This window comes from Macaca nemestrina, chromosome 15 (assembly GCF_043159975.1).
Source record: "Macaca nemestrina isolate mMacNem1 chromosome 15, mMacNem.hap1, whole genome shotgun sequence".
In the NCBI taxonomy this organism is placed as follows: Eukaryota; Metazoa; Chordata; class Mammalia; order Primates; family Cercopithecidae; genus Macaca; species Macaca nemestrina.
The window spans coordinates 90540477-90558798 of record NC_092139.1 but is presented as its reverse complement, the minus strand read 5'-3'; the positions used below and the strand labels follow the sequence as shown (position 1 = coordinate 90558798).

Genomic DNA, 18322 nt, shown 5'->3' with positions numbered 1-18322 from the left:
AAACTATGGAAATCCTCATGGAGTGGAAACCATCCGGAGCCCAGGTGAGAGGCAGCTACAGGTCATCCCAGGACACTTTTGCGGCCCCACCCAAGGCAGCCCGGGGTCTCCCATCCCCTGGGTGTTCTTTTTTAAATGTGTCCACCATAGATGAATTTGGGTTTGGTTCCCTTGTTGGGTCTTCTTGTTGTGTATTTTTGTGTGAATGCCAATACCACATTGTCTGGATCACTATAGCTCTTCTATGTCATTTGTAATCAGGGAGCATGATACATCCATGTACTTTGTATTTTCCAGTGGTGAGATTGCTAGATGACATAGTAGTTGTATTTTTAATTTGAGGAGGAACTGCCGGCTATTGCTCATAGTGCTTGACCTGGGAGGCAGAGGTTGCACTGAGCCAAGATTGCACCACTCCATTCTAGCCTGGGCAACAGAGCGAGACTGTCTCCAAAACAAAACAGAGATTCTCTGTGACAATGACTGCATCAGCCCCTCAGGAGGGAGTGCTTCTCCAGGGCAAGGTGAGGGGAAGCCCAGTGATGGGAGCGCTGCCCGGAGAGGAGTCAGTTCCAGTGGCGGGGGCCCTGGGCTTTGGCCGAGGACTGTGCATTGGCAGCTGCTCTGTCTCTCATAGCCCTTCCCAGCTGCACACGTCGTGAGTGTCAGTGTGCAGTCACAGGCCTGCCTCCTTTGGGCCACTTTCTGACCATGATTTTTGCCTGTGGGGCAGGGTAATTTCAGGATCTAACTTAATGCACTTGGATGTTCTTAGCCCCAGGAGGCAGCTCTTCTCATTCTAGCCTTTTGTTTTGTTTTATTTTGTTTTGTAGAAATGGGGTCTTGCAATGTTGACCAGGCTGGTCTCAAACTCCTGGGCTCAGGTGATCCTCACACCTTGGCCTCCTAGTGTGCTGGGATTACAGGCACGAGCCACTGTGCCATGCTAATTTTCTTACTACTAGTTTTTGTAGAGCTAGGGTCTCGCTGTGTTGCCCAGGCTGGTCTCTAACTCCTGGCTGCAAGTCACTCTCCTGCCTCAGCCTTCCAGAATGCTGGGATTACATCCCCTTCTTACCTTCTCTGCCAGAAGAGCCCCCATAGTGTGTGAGTGCTGAGTCATGCAGTCTTCTGGGTGCTGAACGGGCTTTGCCGCTCTGGTCCTGGGCTCCGTATGTGGACGTGATCTGTGTGAACAACTACTACACTTGGTATCACGACTACGGGCAACTGGCATTGATTCTGCTGCAGCTGGCCCCCAGTTTGAGAATTGGTGTAAGACTTATCGCAAGCCCATTATTCAGAGCGAGTACAGAGCGACAGAATTGTAGGGTTTCACCAGGTAAGCGGTGTTGAACTTTGTGATAGTGTGTTCTCTCTGGGCAGAGATGTCACTCACCTCCCCTGGCCTGCCCTGTGCCCACTGCAGTGTGCCCCTTGCTTCACCTTTGGGCTCACCTCCCGCTACCCTGTCCACGTTGCCTTCTTGCCAGCAGCCAGGCCTCTGCCCCACTCGCTTGGTCCTCAAAAGTGGCCTCCTTACCGGCCTTGTTTCCAGACAGCCTCCTATCACCCATGCCCAAGTGGTCTTTCTAACTCCTGACCTCAAGTGATTTGCCTGCTTCAGCCTACCCAAATCCTGGGATTATAGACGGGAGCCACCACGCCCAGCCTGTCCTCATTTTTTTTATCCCTCTCATTTTTTTGTCTTCCTATCCAAAGATAGGTTGCTTTATCTTGTCGGTTTTTTTTTTTATATGGATTCCTGAACCCCATCCAGCCCCTCGTTCCCTCCCCAGCCAGCTCACACTGGTTTCTCACAGCTCCTGGGACTCCTGCTGACACATAAAGAACAGCCACCCACAGTGGACTGCGCTGTTCTGTTTGCACCCTTAAATTTATCGTGCTTACAGAATGCCACTTCTGCAAACTAGTCAAGTAGGGGGAAGTGGCTCGTGGATATGCACCCTTGCTCATCCCCTTTGAAAAGGTAACCAGTTCTGATTTCTTTTTTCTTTGAGACAGAAGTTCATTCTTGTCACCCAGGCTGGAGTTCCGTGGCACAATCTTGACTCACTGCTACCTCTGCCTCCCAGTTCAAGCGATTCTCCTGCCTTGGCCTCCCAAGTAACTTGGATTACAGGTATGCACCACCATGTTCTCCTAATCTTTTTTTTTTTTTTTTTTTAGTAGAGATGAGGTTTCACCATGTTGGTCAGGCTGGTCTTGAACTTTTGACCTCAAGTGATCCACCTGCCTTGGCCTCCCAAAGTGCTGGAATTACAGGCGTGGGCCACCATGCCTGGCCCCAGTTCTGAATTCTTTTTTTTTTTTTTTTTTGATGAGGCAGAATAAAGTTTTATTTTTATATTAAGCTACTTTGCCTCAGTGGTTACACAGTAAGGGATAGAGGGTAGATGAGGACAAGAACACCCTGAGAAAGTATTTTACAGCACAAGCTTTATGAGGAATAGGAGAACACATTTTTTTCACATTATACTAAGTCCAGCAGAGGCCAGGCTCTGGGGCTGTTGCTCTTATTCCTCAGTGGAGGCTTCAGGCTTTACCACTTAGCACGTTCTCCAGGGCTCTGGTTACCTGATCAGCACTGAAGTTGTTCAAAGGGACATTCTTCTCTTGGCCAAATGCGTAGCGGGCCCAGAGCTTGGGCTGCACATCGGAGCATTCGCGGATTAGGATGGGTAGGTCGGGATTCACCTTCTTTAGCTCCACATAGCGTTTCTCAATGAAGTCCATGACACCCTGGCTCCCGGGCGAGCGCTGACATAAGTGGATGCGAATCTCACGCAGGCCCAGCTTTGCCCTGATTCCTCAACTCGCTGCGGCCGCCGCCATCTTGGCTAATACCCCCAGTTCTGAATTCTTAAGAAACTCCCGAGAGGTTCTAGGTCAGCACTGATAGACCTGGGTGCTGCAGGTGCTGGGTGTGGTGGCTCACACCTGGAATGCTAGCACTTTGGGAGACCGAGGTCAGAGGCTCTCTTGAGCCCAGGAATTTGAGACCAGTCTGCACAACATAGACCCCATCTCTACAAAAAATTTAAGATTAGTTGCGGCCGGGCATGGTGGCTGACACCTGTAATCCCAGCATTTTGGGAGGCCGAGGTGGGTGGATCATGAGGTCAGGAGTTCGAGTCCAACTTGACCAACATGGTGAAACCTCGTCTCTACTAAGAAAATACAGAAATTAGCTGGGTGTGGTGGTGTGTGCCTGTAATCCCAGTTACTCAGGAGGCTGAAGCAGGAGAACTGCTTGAACCAGGGATGCAGAGGTTATAGTGAGTTAACATCGTGCCTCTGCACTCTAGCCTGGGTGACAGAGCGAGACTCCGTCTCAAGAAAATAAGAAAAATAAAAAATAAAATCAGTTGGTTATGGTTGTGCTTGCCTGTAGTCCCAGCTACTTGGGACGCTGAGGTGGGAAGATTGTTTGAGCCCAGTAGGTCAAGGCTGCCGTCTGCCATGATTGCACCACTGCGCTCCCACCTGGGGGACAGAGTGAGACCTTGTTTCAAAAAAGAACCCTTGCAATGATAGAAATGTCCCTTATATGCACTGTGTGAAATGGTGGCCACTAACTACATGTGGCTATTGAGGTCTTGATATATGACTAGAATAGCTGAATTTATTTAGTTTAATTAAAAATAATTTTTTTTTTTGAGAGAGCCTCACTCTGTTGCCCAGGCTGGAGTGCAGTGGCATAATCACAGCTCACTGCTCAACCTCCTGGGCTCAAATGATCCTCCCTCCTCAGCCCCCCAAGTGGCTGGAACCACAGGCATGCGTCACCACACCTGGCTAATATTTAAACTTTTTGTAGAGACTGGGTCTCACTGTGTTGCCTAGGTTGGTCTTGAACTCCTGGGCTCAAGTGCTCATCCTCCTGCCTTGACCTCTCAAAGTGCTGGGATTCCAGACCTGAGCTGCCATGCCCAGCCTGGTTTAATTTCATTATACATACATACATACATACATACATACATACATTTAAGATAGGGTCTCGCTCTCTCACCCAGGCTGGAGTGCAGTGATGCAAACACAGCTCACTGAAGCTTCAACTTCCGGGGCTCAAGCAGTCCTTCCACCTCAGCCTCCCAAGTAGCTGGGACCCCCGGTGTGTGCCACCATGCTTGGCTACTTTGTGTAGTTTTTGTAGAGATGGGGTCTTGCTATATTTCCCAGGCTGGTCTTGAACTTCTAGGCTCAAGCAGTCCTCCCACTTTGGCCTCCGAAACTGCTGAGATGACAGGCATGAGCCATCATGCCTGGTCCCAAGGCATTTTTACTTCTAGTGTAGTTCAGCCTTAAGACTGTACCAGCAGATAGAGATGGAAAAGTAAGATGAATCGAATATCAAATTACATTTATAAATAAAGCAATTACTAATTAATGACCTTCCTTCCTTCCTTCCTTCCTTCCTTCCTTCCTTCCTTCCTTCCTTCCTTCCTTCCTTCCTTCCTTCCTTCCTTCCTCCCTCCTCCCTCCCTCCCTCCCTCCCTCCCTCCCTCCCTCCCTCCCTCCCTCCCTCCCTCCCTCCCTCCCTCCCTCCCTTCTTTCTTTCTTTCTTTCTTTCTTTCTTTCTTTCTTTCTTTCTTTCTTTCTTTCTTTCTTTCTTTCTTTCTTTCTTTCTTTCTTTCTTTCTAACAGAGTCTTGCTGTTGCCTATGCTGGAGTACAGTGGCATGATCTCTGCTCACTGCAGCCTCCACCTCCCACGTTCACACCATTCTTCTGCCTCAGCCTCCTGAGTAGCTGGGAGTACAGGTGCCCGCTACCATGCCCAGCTCATTTTTTGTATTTTTTGTAGAAATGGGGTTTCACCGTGTTAGCCAAGATGGTCTCGATCTCCTGACCTTGTGATCTGCCTGGCCTCAACCTCCCAAAGTGCTGGGATTATAGGCGTGAGCCACCATGCCTGACCATGTTGGTTTTTTTTTAAACCTCCTTTTTATTCTGGATTAGATCATTCCCTGGCTGTCTTTATCCTAGCATCAGTCAGTCCTGCTGTCACTACAGCCCCCTGTGAGGTCAGGTATTTTCGTCACAATCAAGTGGATCTTTATTTTTTATCTGACATTTACAATTCTGCCAGTTCTGATTCTTAAATTCTCTTTGCCTTGAATTCCAGGATCCATCTCTGATGTTCAGTGAAGATGACCAGAACAGTCTGCTAGAGCAGTACCATCTGGGTCTGGATCAAAAACATAGAAAATACATAGTTGGAGAGCTCATCTGGAATTTTGCTGATTTCATTACTAACCAGTGTAAGTGGCAGTTTGGCTCATGGGATAATATACCTGTCCTCATTTTTTCAGGTTGCCTTGCCCTTTCTGGATATTTTGGTTGTAAGAATATTGGAAAGAAAGTGAAGAAACTGGTTTAATCTATGTAGGTCACGCTGAGGATTTCCTAGGTAAAGGAAGTTGTGCTTAGGAAGTAGGAAAGCAGTCAGGCCCCCGCTTCCCACAGTCAAAAAGCAAACAGGAGAGTCTCCTACAGTGAGGTGGACATGGCTTGCTTGCCTTTTTCTTGTCTATTTCATAGCCAAGGAGGAAGGAAAAACTGGACCTCATTATGGATTTACTTTTGGGATGCACTGATTATTCCAGAGGAAGGTACAAAGTCTGAGAAGCTTAAGGTATTTCAGTGTGTTTTATATTACTCACTTGCAAAAAGCAGGCTCATCAAACACAGGTGAGTTTCAATGTATCTTGAATATGGCAGCATTTAAAAGTCTTCAGACCGGGCCTGGTGACTCATGCCTGTAATCCCAGCACTTTGGGAGGCCAAGGTGGGAGGATCCCTTGAAGCCAGGAGTTTGAAACCAGCCTGTTAAGCAGAGCAAGACCCCATCTCTACAAAAAATAAGCACATTAGCTGGGTGTGGTGGTGTGTTTCTGTAGTTCCAGCTGCTTGGGAGGCTGAGGCAGGCGGATCACCTGAGCACAGGAGTTGGGGGCTGCAGTGAGCTGTGATTGCACCACTGCACTTGAACCTGGGTGACAGAGCGACACCTGTCTTAAAAAAAAAAAAAAATGGGTCTTCAAAGACCAGAAGATCTGTGCTGTCACATTGGGTGACTGAGGGGCTGCAAAGTTTGCAATGAATGTTTCCCATTTCTTCTTAGTTTATGGACTTACCATCCTTGGCAGTTTGGTGGGTTGGAGAAGGATATGGTGATGGCGGGAGTTACAATACATTACTTATAGGGGAAGACAGGCTTTTGAAAGGTTAACGCTTAAAAGTGAGAATGGAAAAGGGATGAGTGAATGAACAAGATGAGGTGAGAGGGAAGAGGTAAAGGGAAAAGGAGAACGAGAAGCTCTTCTCTGCATGGCACCTGGGATGAATGGTTTCTGGGGACATCCCTGATGGCAGTTTTGTGGAGAGGCGCAAAGATTTATGTGGTAAGAAATGAGCTGTAGGCCCAGCGCAGTGGCTGACAGCTGTAATCCCAGCTACTCGGGGGGCTAAAGCATGTGAATCTCTTGAACCCAGGAGGTGGAGGTTGCAGTGAGGGAAGATCATGCCATTGCACTCCAGCCTGGGCAACAAGAGTGAAACTCCATTTCAAGGAAAAAACAAAAAACAAAAAACCAGGGGGTTGGGTGCAGTGGCTCATGCCTGTAATCCCAGCACTATGGGAGGTGGAGGTGGACAGATCATGAGGTCAGGAGTTTGAGATCAGCCTAGCCAACATGGTGAAACCCTGTCTCTACTAAAAGGACAAAAATTGACTGGGCATGGTGGCGGACGCTGGTAATCCCAGATACTTGGGAGGCTTGAACCCAGGAGGTGGAGGTTGCAGTGAGCCGAGATCGCACCACTGCACTCCAGCTTGGGCAACAGAGGGAGACTCTATATCAAGAAAAATAAAATTAAGTGAAGAAGGAGGAGGAAGAAGAGGAAGAAAAAGAAGAAGAAATAGCTAGGTGTGGTGGCTCAGGCCTGTAATCCCAGCAATTTGGGAGGCGGAGAAGGAGCAGGAGGAGGAAAGGAGGAAAAGGAAATAGCCAGGTGAGTCGTGGTGGCTGGTGCCTGTGAGGAGGAGGAGGAGGAGGAGGAGGAGGAGGAGGAGGAGGAGGAGGAGGAGGAGGAAAAAGAAATGGAGGAGGAGGAGAAAGAAACAAACAGCCAGGCCTTGTGTAGTGGCTCATGCCTGTGAGGAGGAGGAGGAGGAAAAAGAAATGTAGGAGGGGGAGGAGGAAAAAGAAATGAAAGAGGGGGAGGAGGAGGATAAAGAAACAGAGGAGGAGGAGTTGGAGGAGGAGGAGGTGGAGGAAGAGGAGGAGTTGGAGGAGGAGGAGGAGTTGGAGAAGGAGGAGGAGTTGGAGGAGGAGGAGGAATTGGAGGAGGAGGAGAAGGTGGTGGGATTACAGGTGTGAGCCACTGCATCTGGCTGGAAATCACATCTCATCATGAGATCTGGAGGGCACATACTCGAACCACATTAGCCTTTAAGGGAAATTCTGGGCACCTGGCTATTCCTGAGAAGTAAATTAGCAACTTGATAAGAAGAAGGTAGTAATTGGCTGGGTGCAGTGGCTCACACCTGTAATCCCAGCACTTTGGGAGGTCAAGACAGATAGATCAACTGAGGTCAGGAGTTCAAGATCAGCCCGGCTAACATGGTGAAACCCCATGTGTACTGAAAATACAAAAATTAGCTGGATGTGATAACGGATGCCTGTTATCCCAGCTACTTAGGAGGCTGACACAGGAGGATTGCTTGAACCCAGGAGGTGGACGGTGCAGTGGGCTTAGATTGGACCACTGGTCTCCAGCCTGGGAGACAGAGTGAGACTCCGTCTCAAAAAAAAAAGAAAAGAAAAAGAAAAAGGTAATAATAGCTCAGAACAATAGCCATCCAAGTTGGTTACAGCCACAAGATATCTGATCCCCTATAGAAAGTAAAGATGACATCTTGACAAATGTCCCTAAGTTGTTTTCGGAAGCGCAGATCTCCACCGGATGAAAAATGGTGACAGCTTTCCCTTCGACCTCAGATAAGGGTGAACCGAGGACTGAACTCTGACTGGCGTTCTTTGTTCCAAATTTCTTCCTGAGGGGCCTGGAGGGAATCACACTCACAGGCAGAAACTTAACACCCCTTCTGCTGGCCCCAAGGTTTTAGATAAAGCTTTGCTTTCTTAGCCAACTGTAAACTGAAGAAATACTTGAATTGGCCAGGCGTGGTGGCTCACGCCTGTAATTCCAGGACTTTGGGAGGCCAAGGTGGGTGGATCACCTGAGGTCAGGAGTTCGAGGCCAGCCTGGTTAACATAGTGAAACCCTGTCTTTGTTAAAAATACAAAAACTAGCTGGGTGTGGTGGTGAGCATCTGTAATCCAGCTACTCAGGAGGCTGAGGCAGGAGAATCACTTGAACCAGGGAGGTGGAGGTTGCAGTGAGCTGAGATCGGGCCATTGCCCTCCAGTCTGGGTGACAGGGTGAGACTCAAAAAAAAAAAAAAAGAAAAAGAAAAAGGAAGGCATCTTCTCTGGCACCCTTTAGTCTTATTTTTTTCTTTTCTTTTCTTTTTTTTTTTTTGAGATGGGGTCTCGCTCTGTCACCTGGGCTAGAGTGCAGTGGCACAGTCTTGGCTCACTGCAACCTCTGCTTCCCGGGGTTCATCGATGCTCCTGCCTCAGCCTCTCATGTACCTGGGATGATAGGTGTATGCCACCCCGCCTGGGTAATTTTTTTTTTGTTTTTTTGTATTTTTTGTAGAGACAGTGGTCTCATTATGTTGTCCAGGCTGGTCACAAACTCCTGGGCTCAAGTCATCCTCCTGTCTCCCCCTCCCAAAGTTCTGGGATTACAGGTGTGAGCCACTAAGCCCGTCCTGAATTACTGATTTATACATACTGTATAAACTTTTGCATCCTACTTTTTCTTACTTTTGTTAAATGTGGCCTAAAGCTGCCTCATAAACAGTGAACTATATCCTAATTTAAGCATGTAAGCATTTCACTAAAGGAATATACAAGTAAAATTTTAAAGAAATAAAATAAGAAAAAAAGCATAAACATTTGGGAAAAAGCCTTTAGGCCTTGTCAGTTTCTACAATGTATTTATTTTCACTATGCTGGGGACTCCATTTCCAGTATTAAGGTCCATTCTCAGAAGGTGGATTTGGCGAGCATGAGAAAAGGGGTGGGGAGTAATCGTACAAACAACTGTGTCCAGTCCAGGTTCCTAGGACCAGAGGGACCCCTCTGTATGGCAGAGGCACCCGACAGCCGTAACTGATGTGGACCCTCAGAATGACTTTACGGTCAAAGAAGAAAGTCCGTTCGGAGCCCCAAGCTAAGGAATCAGGAGTGACAAGATCCTGGAAGGATGCCAACCTGTGAAACTCTGAGTCAAGAGGTCAAGCTGGGCACTTGGTTTCTCAGGTCGACCGCTTGGCCCTCTTCCAAGTTGTACTTTCCTTCTTTCCTTTACTTCCTATTCTAAAGTTTTTTTAGTAACCATTTTTTAAATACTATCTCACTCTATACCCAGGCTGGAGTGCAGTGGCTCAATCTCAGCTCACTACAACCTCCACCTCCCAGGTTGAAGAGATTCTCCTGCCTCAGCCTCCTAAGTAGCTGGGATTACAGGCACTCACCATCACGTCCAGCTAATTTTTGTATTTTTAGTAGAGACATGGTTTCACCATGTTGGCCAGGCTGGTCTCCAACTCCTGATCTCAGGTGATCCACTGGGCTCAGCCTCCCAAAGAACTGGGATTACAGGCATAAGCCACCACGCCTGTTCCTGGCCTGCTTTTTAATAAAATTTTACTCCTGCTCTGCAACTTACCTCTATCTGGTTTCTACTTTATGACCCTCAGTTAAATTCTTTCTTCTGAGGAGGCAAGAATTGAGGTTGTTTCAGTTGTGTATGGATTCACCACCAGGAACTCGGATACCTTCCACCGGTAACAGGTCGAGGATGCTAGGTGAAAATGTTATGGAAGCTGCTTGCTTTTTACAAATGTAGTGGTTCTCATGTCCAGCCACAGCCACTGCACCTGTGTGAAAGTCCCCTTAATAAACCTATGTCTCTTTTACTGTCTCCAGATCTCTTCCTCTACCCTTCCACACGGTGCCTTCCCTACTGGAGTAAAGTGGGGTCCAGCAGGGCACCCTCTCCCTGCAATTTTTTTTTTTTTTTGAGATAGATTCTTGCTCTGTCACCCAGGTTGGACTGCAGTGGTGTGACCTCGGCTCACTGCAACCTTCGCCTCCTGGGTTCAAGTGATTCTTCAGCTTCAGCCTCCTGAGTAGCTGGGATTACAGGCGCCTGCTATCATGCCTGGCTCCTCCTTTTTTTTTTTTTTTCTTTTTTTAGTATTTTCAGTAGAGAGGGGGCTTCGCTGTGTTGGCCAGGCTGGTCTCGAACTACTGGCCTCAGGTGATCCGACCACCTCAGCCCTCCCAAAGTGCTGGGATTACAGGCCTGACCCACTGCACCTGGCCTCTCTCCCTGTATCTTCTTTTTTTTTTTTTTTTTTTTTTTTTGAGACGGAGTCTCGCTCTGTCACCCAGGCTGGAGTGCAGTGGCGCGATCTCGGCTCACTGCAAGCTCCGCCTCCCGGGTTCCCGCCATTCTCCTGCCTCAGCCTCCCGAGTAGCTGGGACTACAGGCGCCCACAACCGCGCCCGGCTAATTTTTTGTATTTTTAGTAGAGACGGGGTTTCACCGTGGTCTCGATCTCCTGACCTTGTGATCCGCCCGCCTCGGCCTCCCAAAGTGCTGGGATTACAGGCGTGAGCCACCGCGCCCGGCCAATCTCCCTGTATCTTCAAAGCCAAGAAGGAACTTCTGTCCCCTTGGTTAGGATCAGGGTCCCAGAGATCCAAGGTCAAGGCTACAGCCGCCTCCCAAGGACGTGCATCCCTGCAAGAGGCTGCATCCAGCAGTCATGGAAGAGGCTCCGCTGGGGCCTGCTCCAATTCCTGCTGGGGAAAGCAAGTGGAGGTGCCCCTTGAAGAAACAGTAAGGCCACCAATCTCGGGGGTTCTGTCCTGACCTGCGGCCCTGGATCATCCAGCCTCTGCTGGGATGGCAGCAGACGACGCCCTTCTTGGCTGGAGCTGAGGGTGGGGGTCCCGCTTCCCCAAAGGCCTAGCCCTGGATTCCAGCCACAGGTTCTACTGAGCAGCGCCTGGCGCTGCCCCGCCCCTCCAGGCCTGGCACTCGCCCTCAACAAACATGGCGCCCAAGGCCTCACGCGCGCCATGCCGCACGCGCCTCAGGCGACAAGCCCGCAGGGCTTCCCCTGCGCCGCTCTCATCCCCTCAGACTGGCTGACAAGAGGAGGAGCGGGAAGTATGACCTGGCTGGTGGCGGTGTCCTGGGCGGCTCTCCGGCGGCTGTTGTGTGGCTGCCCGCAGGCGCTGCTGGGCGGGATGCTGTACATCCGGCAGAGCGCATCGCGGGAGCGCAAGGAGCTGGACGGCCTCTGAAGCTTCCAAGCCGACTTCTCCAACAACCGACTCCCGGGCTTCTAGGAGCAGAGGTAGGCGCGACCGTTGCGAGAGGCGCCCGGAAGCCCGGCGTTGGGAATGGCCTAAGCCCCGGCGCCCTGCGGCCTCCTTCACCTGAGTGCCCGGGAGCTGGGGGCCCGGAGGAGGTTAAAGGTCAATGGGCTTGGGGGCGCGGGGTTGGAGGACTGGGGTACTGGGGTGACTAGGGGGACCCAGGAGGGCCAGGGCGGAGGAGGCGGGAGGAGGAGGAAGCGCTCCTGTCCAGCCGCCTCCGGAGGCGAAGGCTGAGCCCGGGCAGTCTCCTAATATTTATTTTTAATTTTTGAAATGTTTTTGAGACTGGGTTTGGTCCTGCCGCCCAGGTTGCAGCGGAGTGGCACAATCCTAACTTCTGAGCTCAAGCGATTCTCCCGCCCCAGCCTTGCAACTTAGCTGGGGCCGCCATGCCTAATTAAAAAAAAAAAAAAAAAAAAAAACAAAGAAAAGAAACTTGGTCGGGCTTGGTGGCTCACACCTGTAATCCCAGCACTTTGGGAGGCTGAGGCGGGCGGATTACCGGAGGCCAGGAGTTCAAGACCACCCCGGCCAACGTGGTGAAACCCCGTCTCTACTAAAAACACAAAAATTAGCCGGGCGTGGCGATGAGCACCTGTAATCCCAGCTACTTGGGAGGCAGAGGCAGGAGACTTGTTTGAACCAGGGAGTCGGAGGTTGCAGTGAGCCGAGATCAAGCCACTGCACTCCAGCCTGTGCGACAGACTGAAACTCTGTCTCAAAACAAAAACCAACTTTTTCGTTTTGTTTTGTTTTTTAAGATACAGGGTCTCACTATGTTATCCAGGCTGATCTCGAACTACTGGCCTCAGGCCATCTTCCCACGTTGGCTTCCCAAAGCACTGATTATAGGCATGAGCCACCAGACACTCGTCAGGCCGGAGCAGCAGGCGCTGCACAGAGCTGGGCCCAGAGATCGCCAGCAGGGGACAGTTTAGACATTCTGATGTCGGCTCTGCTGAGGGGGGAAGGTACGTTGGTTTTCAGGGTTCAGATAGAGGACAGACTGTGACATCAGGCCAAAGACGCCACCCCTGTTGCCCTCCTGACTTGGATGTGGTCAGCAAAGAAGTGGGATCCGGTGAGGTCTGGGCCGCGTTTGCCTGATCTACATCCTCTTTTTCTTTTTCTTTTTTTTTGAGACAGAGTCTCGCCGTGTCACCCAGGCTGGAGTGCGATGGCATGATCTTGGCTCACTGCAGCCTCCGCCTTCTGGGTTCAAGCGATTCTCCTGCCTCAGCCTCCTGAGTAGCTGGGACTACAGGCGCCGCCACCCCCCCCAGCTAATTTTTGTATTTTTAGTAGAGATGGGGTTTCACCATATTGGCCAGGCTGGTCTCGAACTTCTGACCCCAGTGGCCCAGGTGCGCAAACTGCCCTGGCAGTTGACCTGTCATCAGCAAGTTATCTGTCTTTTCTGCCAGGAGTCCTCACCATGTGTCAGGGCTTGTGCTAGGCCTGGGGGCACAGCTGTGCAGCACTGTTTTCCCGGATCCCTTTGTGGGCCTAGGAGCTGAGCCCGGCCCTTCTCTTCGCAGTCGGGCCCCACCTTGGACATACCAGTTTCCATTTTCAATGACATCAGCCAGGACTGGCGGCTGCAGCATTTTGTCAGCTGGATGTGGTATGAACGGGAGGTGCCCCTGCTGAAGCGATGGATCCGGGACCTGCACATAAGAGTGGTGCTGAGGATTGGCAGTGCCCACTTCTATGCCATTGTGGTCAGTGTGGCCAGGAGCAGGCAGGGCAGGTGTGTGGGCACAGCTGCTGAACAGCATGGGACCCTCAGATTCCACCCACAGCCTGTCTCCTGGGGTGGGACAGTGGGGGGCCTTACCCTGCCCTGGGGGCTGTGCCCTGTGTAGGGGGATAGGTGGCCTGATCTACCCCACTGGGATGTCCTTTTTCCCGTCTGGCTGGCAGGCCCTTGAGCCCCATGCTGCGGGTTATGTGAGGGCGTGCCCGATAGCAGAGCCCCTCCTCATGCCCCGACCTGCCACCCCCTTCTCATATCTCCCTATGTCTGCAGTGGGTGATTGGTGTCCACAAGCTAGAGCATGAAAGGGGCTACCTCCCCTTCGAGGCTGACAGCAGCAGTCTATTCCGGGTGGGGCCCCTGCCCTCCCGCCTCTGCGTCATCAACTGTCGCCATCAACAACACGCTCGCCCCCACCCTGCCACCAGGGACCATCCGTACACGACTGACAACTCCAAGTGAGTACCATCCTGCCTCCACTGCGTGCACCCACCTTCCCGCCCCACCCTGTGGTCTTCCTGCCAGGGACAGGGTGGCCTACACAGAGAGGAGGCCCTGATCTGGGGAGGCAAGTGACCTGAGGGCAAAAGACCCATGGCAAGGGCCCAGCGAACCACAGTCCTCCTGCCCTAGGTATCCCAAGGGTTACTTTGTCCAGAACACAGACTTTGACTTCTTCAACTATGCGGGACTACAGCGGTCTGTGCTTCTGTACACGACACCAACTACCTACATCGATGACATCACCATCACCACTGGTGTGGAGTGAGACAGAGGTGAGAGCTTCTGGTAGGATCCTCCCTCAGCGGGGCCCAGGGTGGCTCTGTTTGTTCCCTGTTTGGAAAGCTCTCCCAGGAAAAAGGTTCTCCCAGCATCTCTAAACCTTCACAGGTTCCCATCCACCTACGAAGCTAAAATCCAGGCTGTCTGAGCGGGCACGGGCTCCCGAGATCACTCATGTGGTTGATCTTGCTTGGAGAAGAGGGGTCTGGCCTAACATCACATAGCTCAGGGTGGCAGTCCTGTCCCTTCCCCACGGTGCTGCTCTCACTCTAGCTCCCCTTGATATACATCGTGCTTAAGGAACAGGCAGCTTCAGGGGGCCAGGTGCGGTGGCTCACGCCTGTCATCCCAGCTCTTTGTAAGGAGGACTTGGTAGGAGGATCGCTTCAGGCCAAGAGTTCAAGACCAGGCTGGGCAACATAGCAAGACCATCAGCACAAAAAATTTAAAAATTCTCCAGTCATGGTGATGTGTGCTGGTAGTCCCAGCTGCTGAGACAGGAGAATCAGTTGAGCCTGGGAGGTCAAGGGTGCAGTGAGCTGTGACCATGTCACTGCACTCTGGTCTGGGCAACAGAGGGAGACCCTGTCTTTTTTGTTTGTATTTGTTTTTGAGCTGGAGTCTCACTCTGTAGGAGCCCAGACTGGAGGGCACTGGTGCACTCTTGGGCTCACTGCAACCTCCACCTCCCAAGTTCAAGTGATTCTCCTCCCTCAGCCTCCCTAGTAGCAGGGATTACAGGCACCTTCCACCATGTCCAGCCAATTTTTGTGGTTTTTGTTTAGTAGAGACGGGGTTTCACCATGTAGGCCTGGGTTGGTCTTGAACTCCTGACCTCAGATGACTCACCTGCCTTGGCCTCCCAAAGTGCAAGGATTACAGGTGTGAGCTACCGTGCATGACTGGGATACCTTGTTTTTAAGGAAAAAAAATATATTTATTTATTTATTTATTTTTAATATATCTTTTTCCTCTTGTGAGATGAGGCCTTACACTGTCAACCAGGCTGGATGGCAGTGGTACAATGATTGACAGCTGTTGTGGGGCCGCAGTTGTCAGTTTCAAAGAATTTAGGCTGGGTGTGGTGGCTAATGCCTGTCATCCCAGCACTTTGGGAGGCCATGGTGGGCGGATCGCTTGAGCTCAAAGATTAGAGACCAGCCTGGGCAACATAGTGAGACCCTGTTTCAAAAAGAATAAATAATTAAAATAAATAAAAAATTTAAATAAGAAACACACAGGAAAGGTGATGCAGCATAGAGCAATTTATTGTAAAAGGAAAAATATTTTGCAAGTGAAGTGCAGAATAGCCCGGGCACAGTGGCTGACACCTGTAATCCCAGCACTTTGGGAGGCTGAGGTGAGTGGATGACCTGAGGCCAGGAGTTCTAGACCAGCCTGGCCAATGTGGTGAAACCCCATCTCACACTGTCTCCAAAAAAAAAAAAAAAAAAAAGACAGTAAGTGGTAGTACACACGTGTAATCCCAGCTACTAGGGAAGCTGAGGCAGGAGAATTGTTTGAACCCAGGAGGCAGAGGTTGCAGTGAGCCAAGATTGCCCCACTGCACTCCAGCCTGGGGAGCAGAGGGAGGCTCCCTCTCAAAAAAACAAATAATAATTAGCTGGGCGTGGTGGCAGGTGCCTGTAATCCCAGCAACTTGGGAGGCTGAGGCAGGAGAATAGCTTGAACTTGGTGGTCGGAGGTTGCAGTGAGCTGAGATGGAGTCACTGCACTCCAGCAATCCTGAGGAGACTTAAGAACTAAACATAGTATGGTCTCCTGGATGAGATCTTGGAACAGGAAAAGGACATTATGGGAAATAGTAAAGAAATCTGAATCAAGATGAACCTTAGTTAATAATAATGTATCGGTATTGGTTTACTGGGGCCGGGGATGGTGGCTCACATCCTAGCACTTTGGGAGGCTAAGGCGGGAAGATCTTGAGGTCAGGAGTGTGAGACTAGCCTGGGCAACATAGCGAGACTACATCTCTCTAAATTTTTTTTTTCTTTTTTTTTTCTTTTTTTTTTTTTTTTTTTTTGAGACGGAGTCTCACGCTGTTGCCCAGGCTGGAGTGCAGTGGCGCGATCTCGGCTCACTGCAAGCTCCGCCTCCTGGGTTCACGCCATTCTCCTGCCTCAGCCTCCTGAGTAGCTGGGACTACAGGCGCCCGCCACCGCGCCCGGCTAATTTTTTGTATTTTTAGTAGAGACGGGGTTTCACTGTGGTCTCGATCTCCTGACCTTGTGATCCGCCCACCTCGGCCTCCCAAAGTGCTGGGATTACAGGCTTGAGCCACCGCGCCCGGCCAATTTTTTTTTTCTTTTAGTTAGTCAGCATGGTGGTATGCACTTACAGTCCCAGCTGCTAGGGAGGCTGAGGAGGGAGAATTGCTTGAGCCCAAGAGTTTGAGGCTGCAGTGAGGTGTGACTGTGCCACTGTGCTCCAGCCTGGTCAACAGGGCAAGACCCCTTATCTCCAAAACTTTTTTCATTACAAAAAAATTTTTTTTTGAGATGGGATTTCACTCTTGTTGCCCAGGCTGGAGTGCTATGGTGAGATCTCGGCTCACTGCAACCTCTGCCTCCCAGGTTCAAGCAATTCTTCCACCTCAGCCTCCCAAGTAGCTGGGATTACAGGCATGCGCCACCACGCGCGGCTGATTTTTGTATTTTTAGTAGAGACGGGGTTTCACCATGTTGGCCAGACTGGTCTTGAACTCCTGACTTCAAGCAGTTCACCTGCCTTAGCCTCCCAAAGTGCTGGGACTACGGTTGTGAGCCACTGCAGCCGGACTATTTTTTAAATGCTTTTTAGAACCAAAGTCTTGTTATGCTGCTCAGGCTAGATTCTAACTCCTGTGCTCAAGCAATTCTCCTGCCTCAACCTCCTGAGCAGCTGAGACTACAGCTTGTGGCACCACAAGCCAAAAAGTTTGTTTCTTTTTTTTAGAAAAGAGAGGGCTTAGGACTTCCTGGAGCACAGACTTCAAATAGCAGCTGAGTCCACAATTGTGCTCCCTTCCCTCTGGATCTTTCTTCCTGAGTGCCTGTGAAAAGCAAGCTTTGGCCCTGCCTGGGTGGTGATTGTCGTTCCTGACGGCCAGTCCTGCGAGCTCTGGGCTTGCTTAGCCAACCCCACAAATGCAGAAGCCAAGCTTTTACGAATATATCTATCTATCTAGATGTATGTCTGTATATAGCTTTTTTGTTTGTTTGTTTGTTTGTTTGTTAGAGATGGAGTCTAGCTTTGTCACCCAGGCTGGAGTGCAGTGGCGTGATCTCGGCTCACTGCAACTGCTGCCTCCCGGGTTCAAGCAATTCTTCTGCCTCAGCCTCCCGATTTGCTGGAACTACAGGTATGCACCACCATGCCTGGCTAATTTTTGTATTTTTATTAGAGACAGAGTTTCATCATGTTGGCCAGGCTGGTCTCAAACTCCTGACCTCAGGTGATCTGCCTGCCTCGGCCTCCCAAAGTGCTGGGATTACAGGTGTGAGCCACTGTGCCTGGCTAGAAGCCATCCATTTCTATATCTATGCAGATGTGTGTCACTATATGTTTATGTATATCTGAATGTGTGTATCTTTCCTACTGGTTCTGCTTCTCTGGTTTGAACCCTAACACAACTAGTTTTTTTTTTGTTGTTGTTGTTTTTTTTTGAGCTGGCATCTTGCTCTGTCACCCAGGCTGGAGTGCAGCAGTTTGATCTCTGTTCATTGCAACCTCCACCTCCTGGGCACAATAGTATTTTATAATCTGTTAGGAATTCAAATGTTTTTCAAAAGATCAAACTACATATTTAAATACATTTCAAATACAAACTTTGAAAATCATACTATGAAACATTAAGTAAGATTCTACATTATTAGGCTAGGGACGGTGGTTTCGGCCTCTAATCCCAGCACTTTGGGAAGCCAATGCGGGCAGATTGCTTGAGCTCAGGAATTTGACACCCCCCGGGCAACATAGCAAGACCCTGTCTCCACAAAAATAGAAAAATTAGCTGGACATGGTGGTGCATGGCTGTGGTCCCAGCTGTTTGGGAGGCTGAGGTGGGAGGATCACATGAGCCCAGGAATTTGAGGCTGCATGGAAGCATGATTGAGCCATTGCACTCCATCCTGGGTGACAGAGTGAGACCCTGTCCCACCCCCCAAAAAAAGTTAATATCATTATATAATTGTACTCTAAATTATTAGCAAAATGAAAGAAAATTAAGTATTATT

General features: G+C 50.1%; 1 protein-coding gene and 2 pseudogenes across 1 annotated transcript; 2 read left to right on the top strand and 1 right to left on the bottom strand.

Moving 5' to 3' along the window:
• Positions 1–2443: 2443 nt before the first annotated feature.
• LOC139358686 (NADH dehydrogenase [ubiquinone] 1 alpha subcomplex subunit 2-like) lies at positions 2444–2856 on the bottom strand (annotated as a pseudogene).
• Positions 2857–9908: 7052 nt separating this feature from the next.
• On the top strand, positions 9909–14076 carry LOC139358400 (putative inactive beta-glucuronidase protein GUSBP11). The gene is given in 7 exon segments (XM_071078928.1): positions 9909–9945; positions 10849–11006; positions 11140–11529; positions 13090–13272; positions 13581–13691; positions 13693–13769; positions 13941–14076. Coding segments are annotated over 7 exon segments (1092 nt in total).
• LOC105498473 (glutathione hydrolase 5 proenzyme-like) overlaps positions 13951–18322 on the top strand; it is a 63023-nt pseudogene continuing 58651 nt past the window's right edge.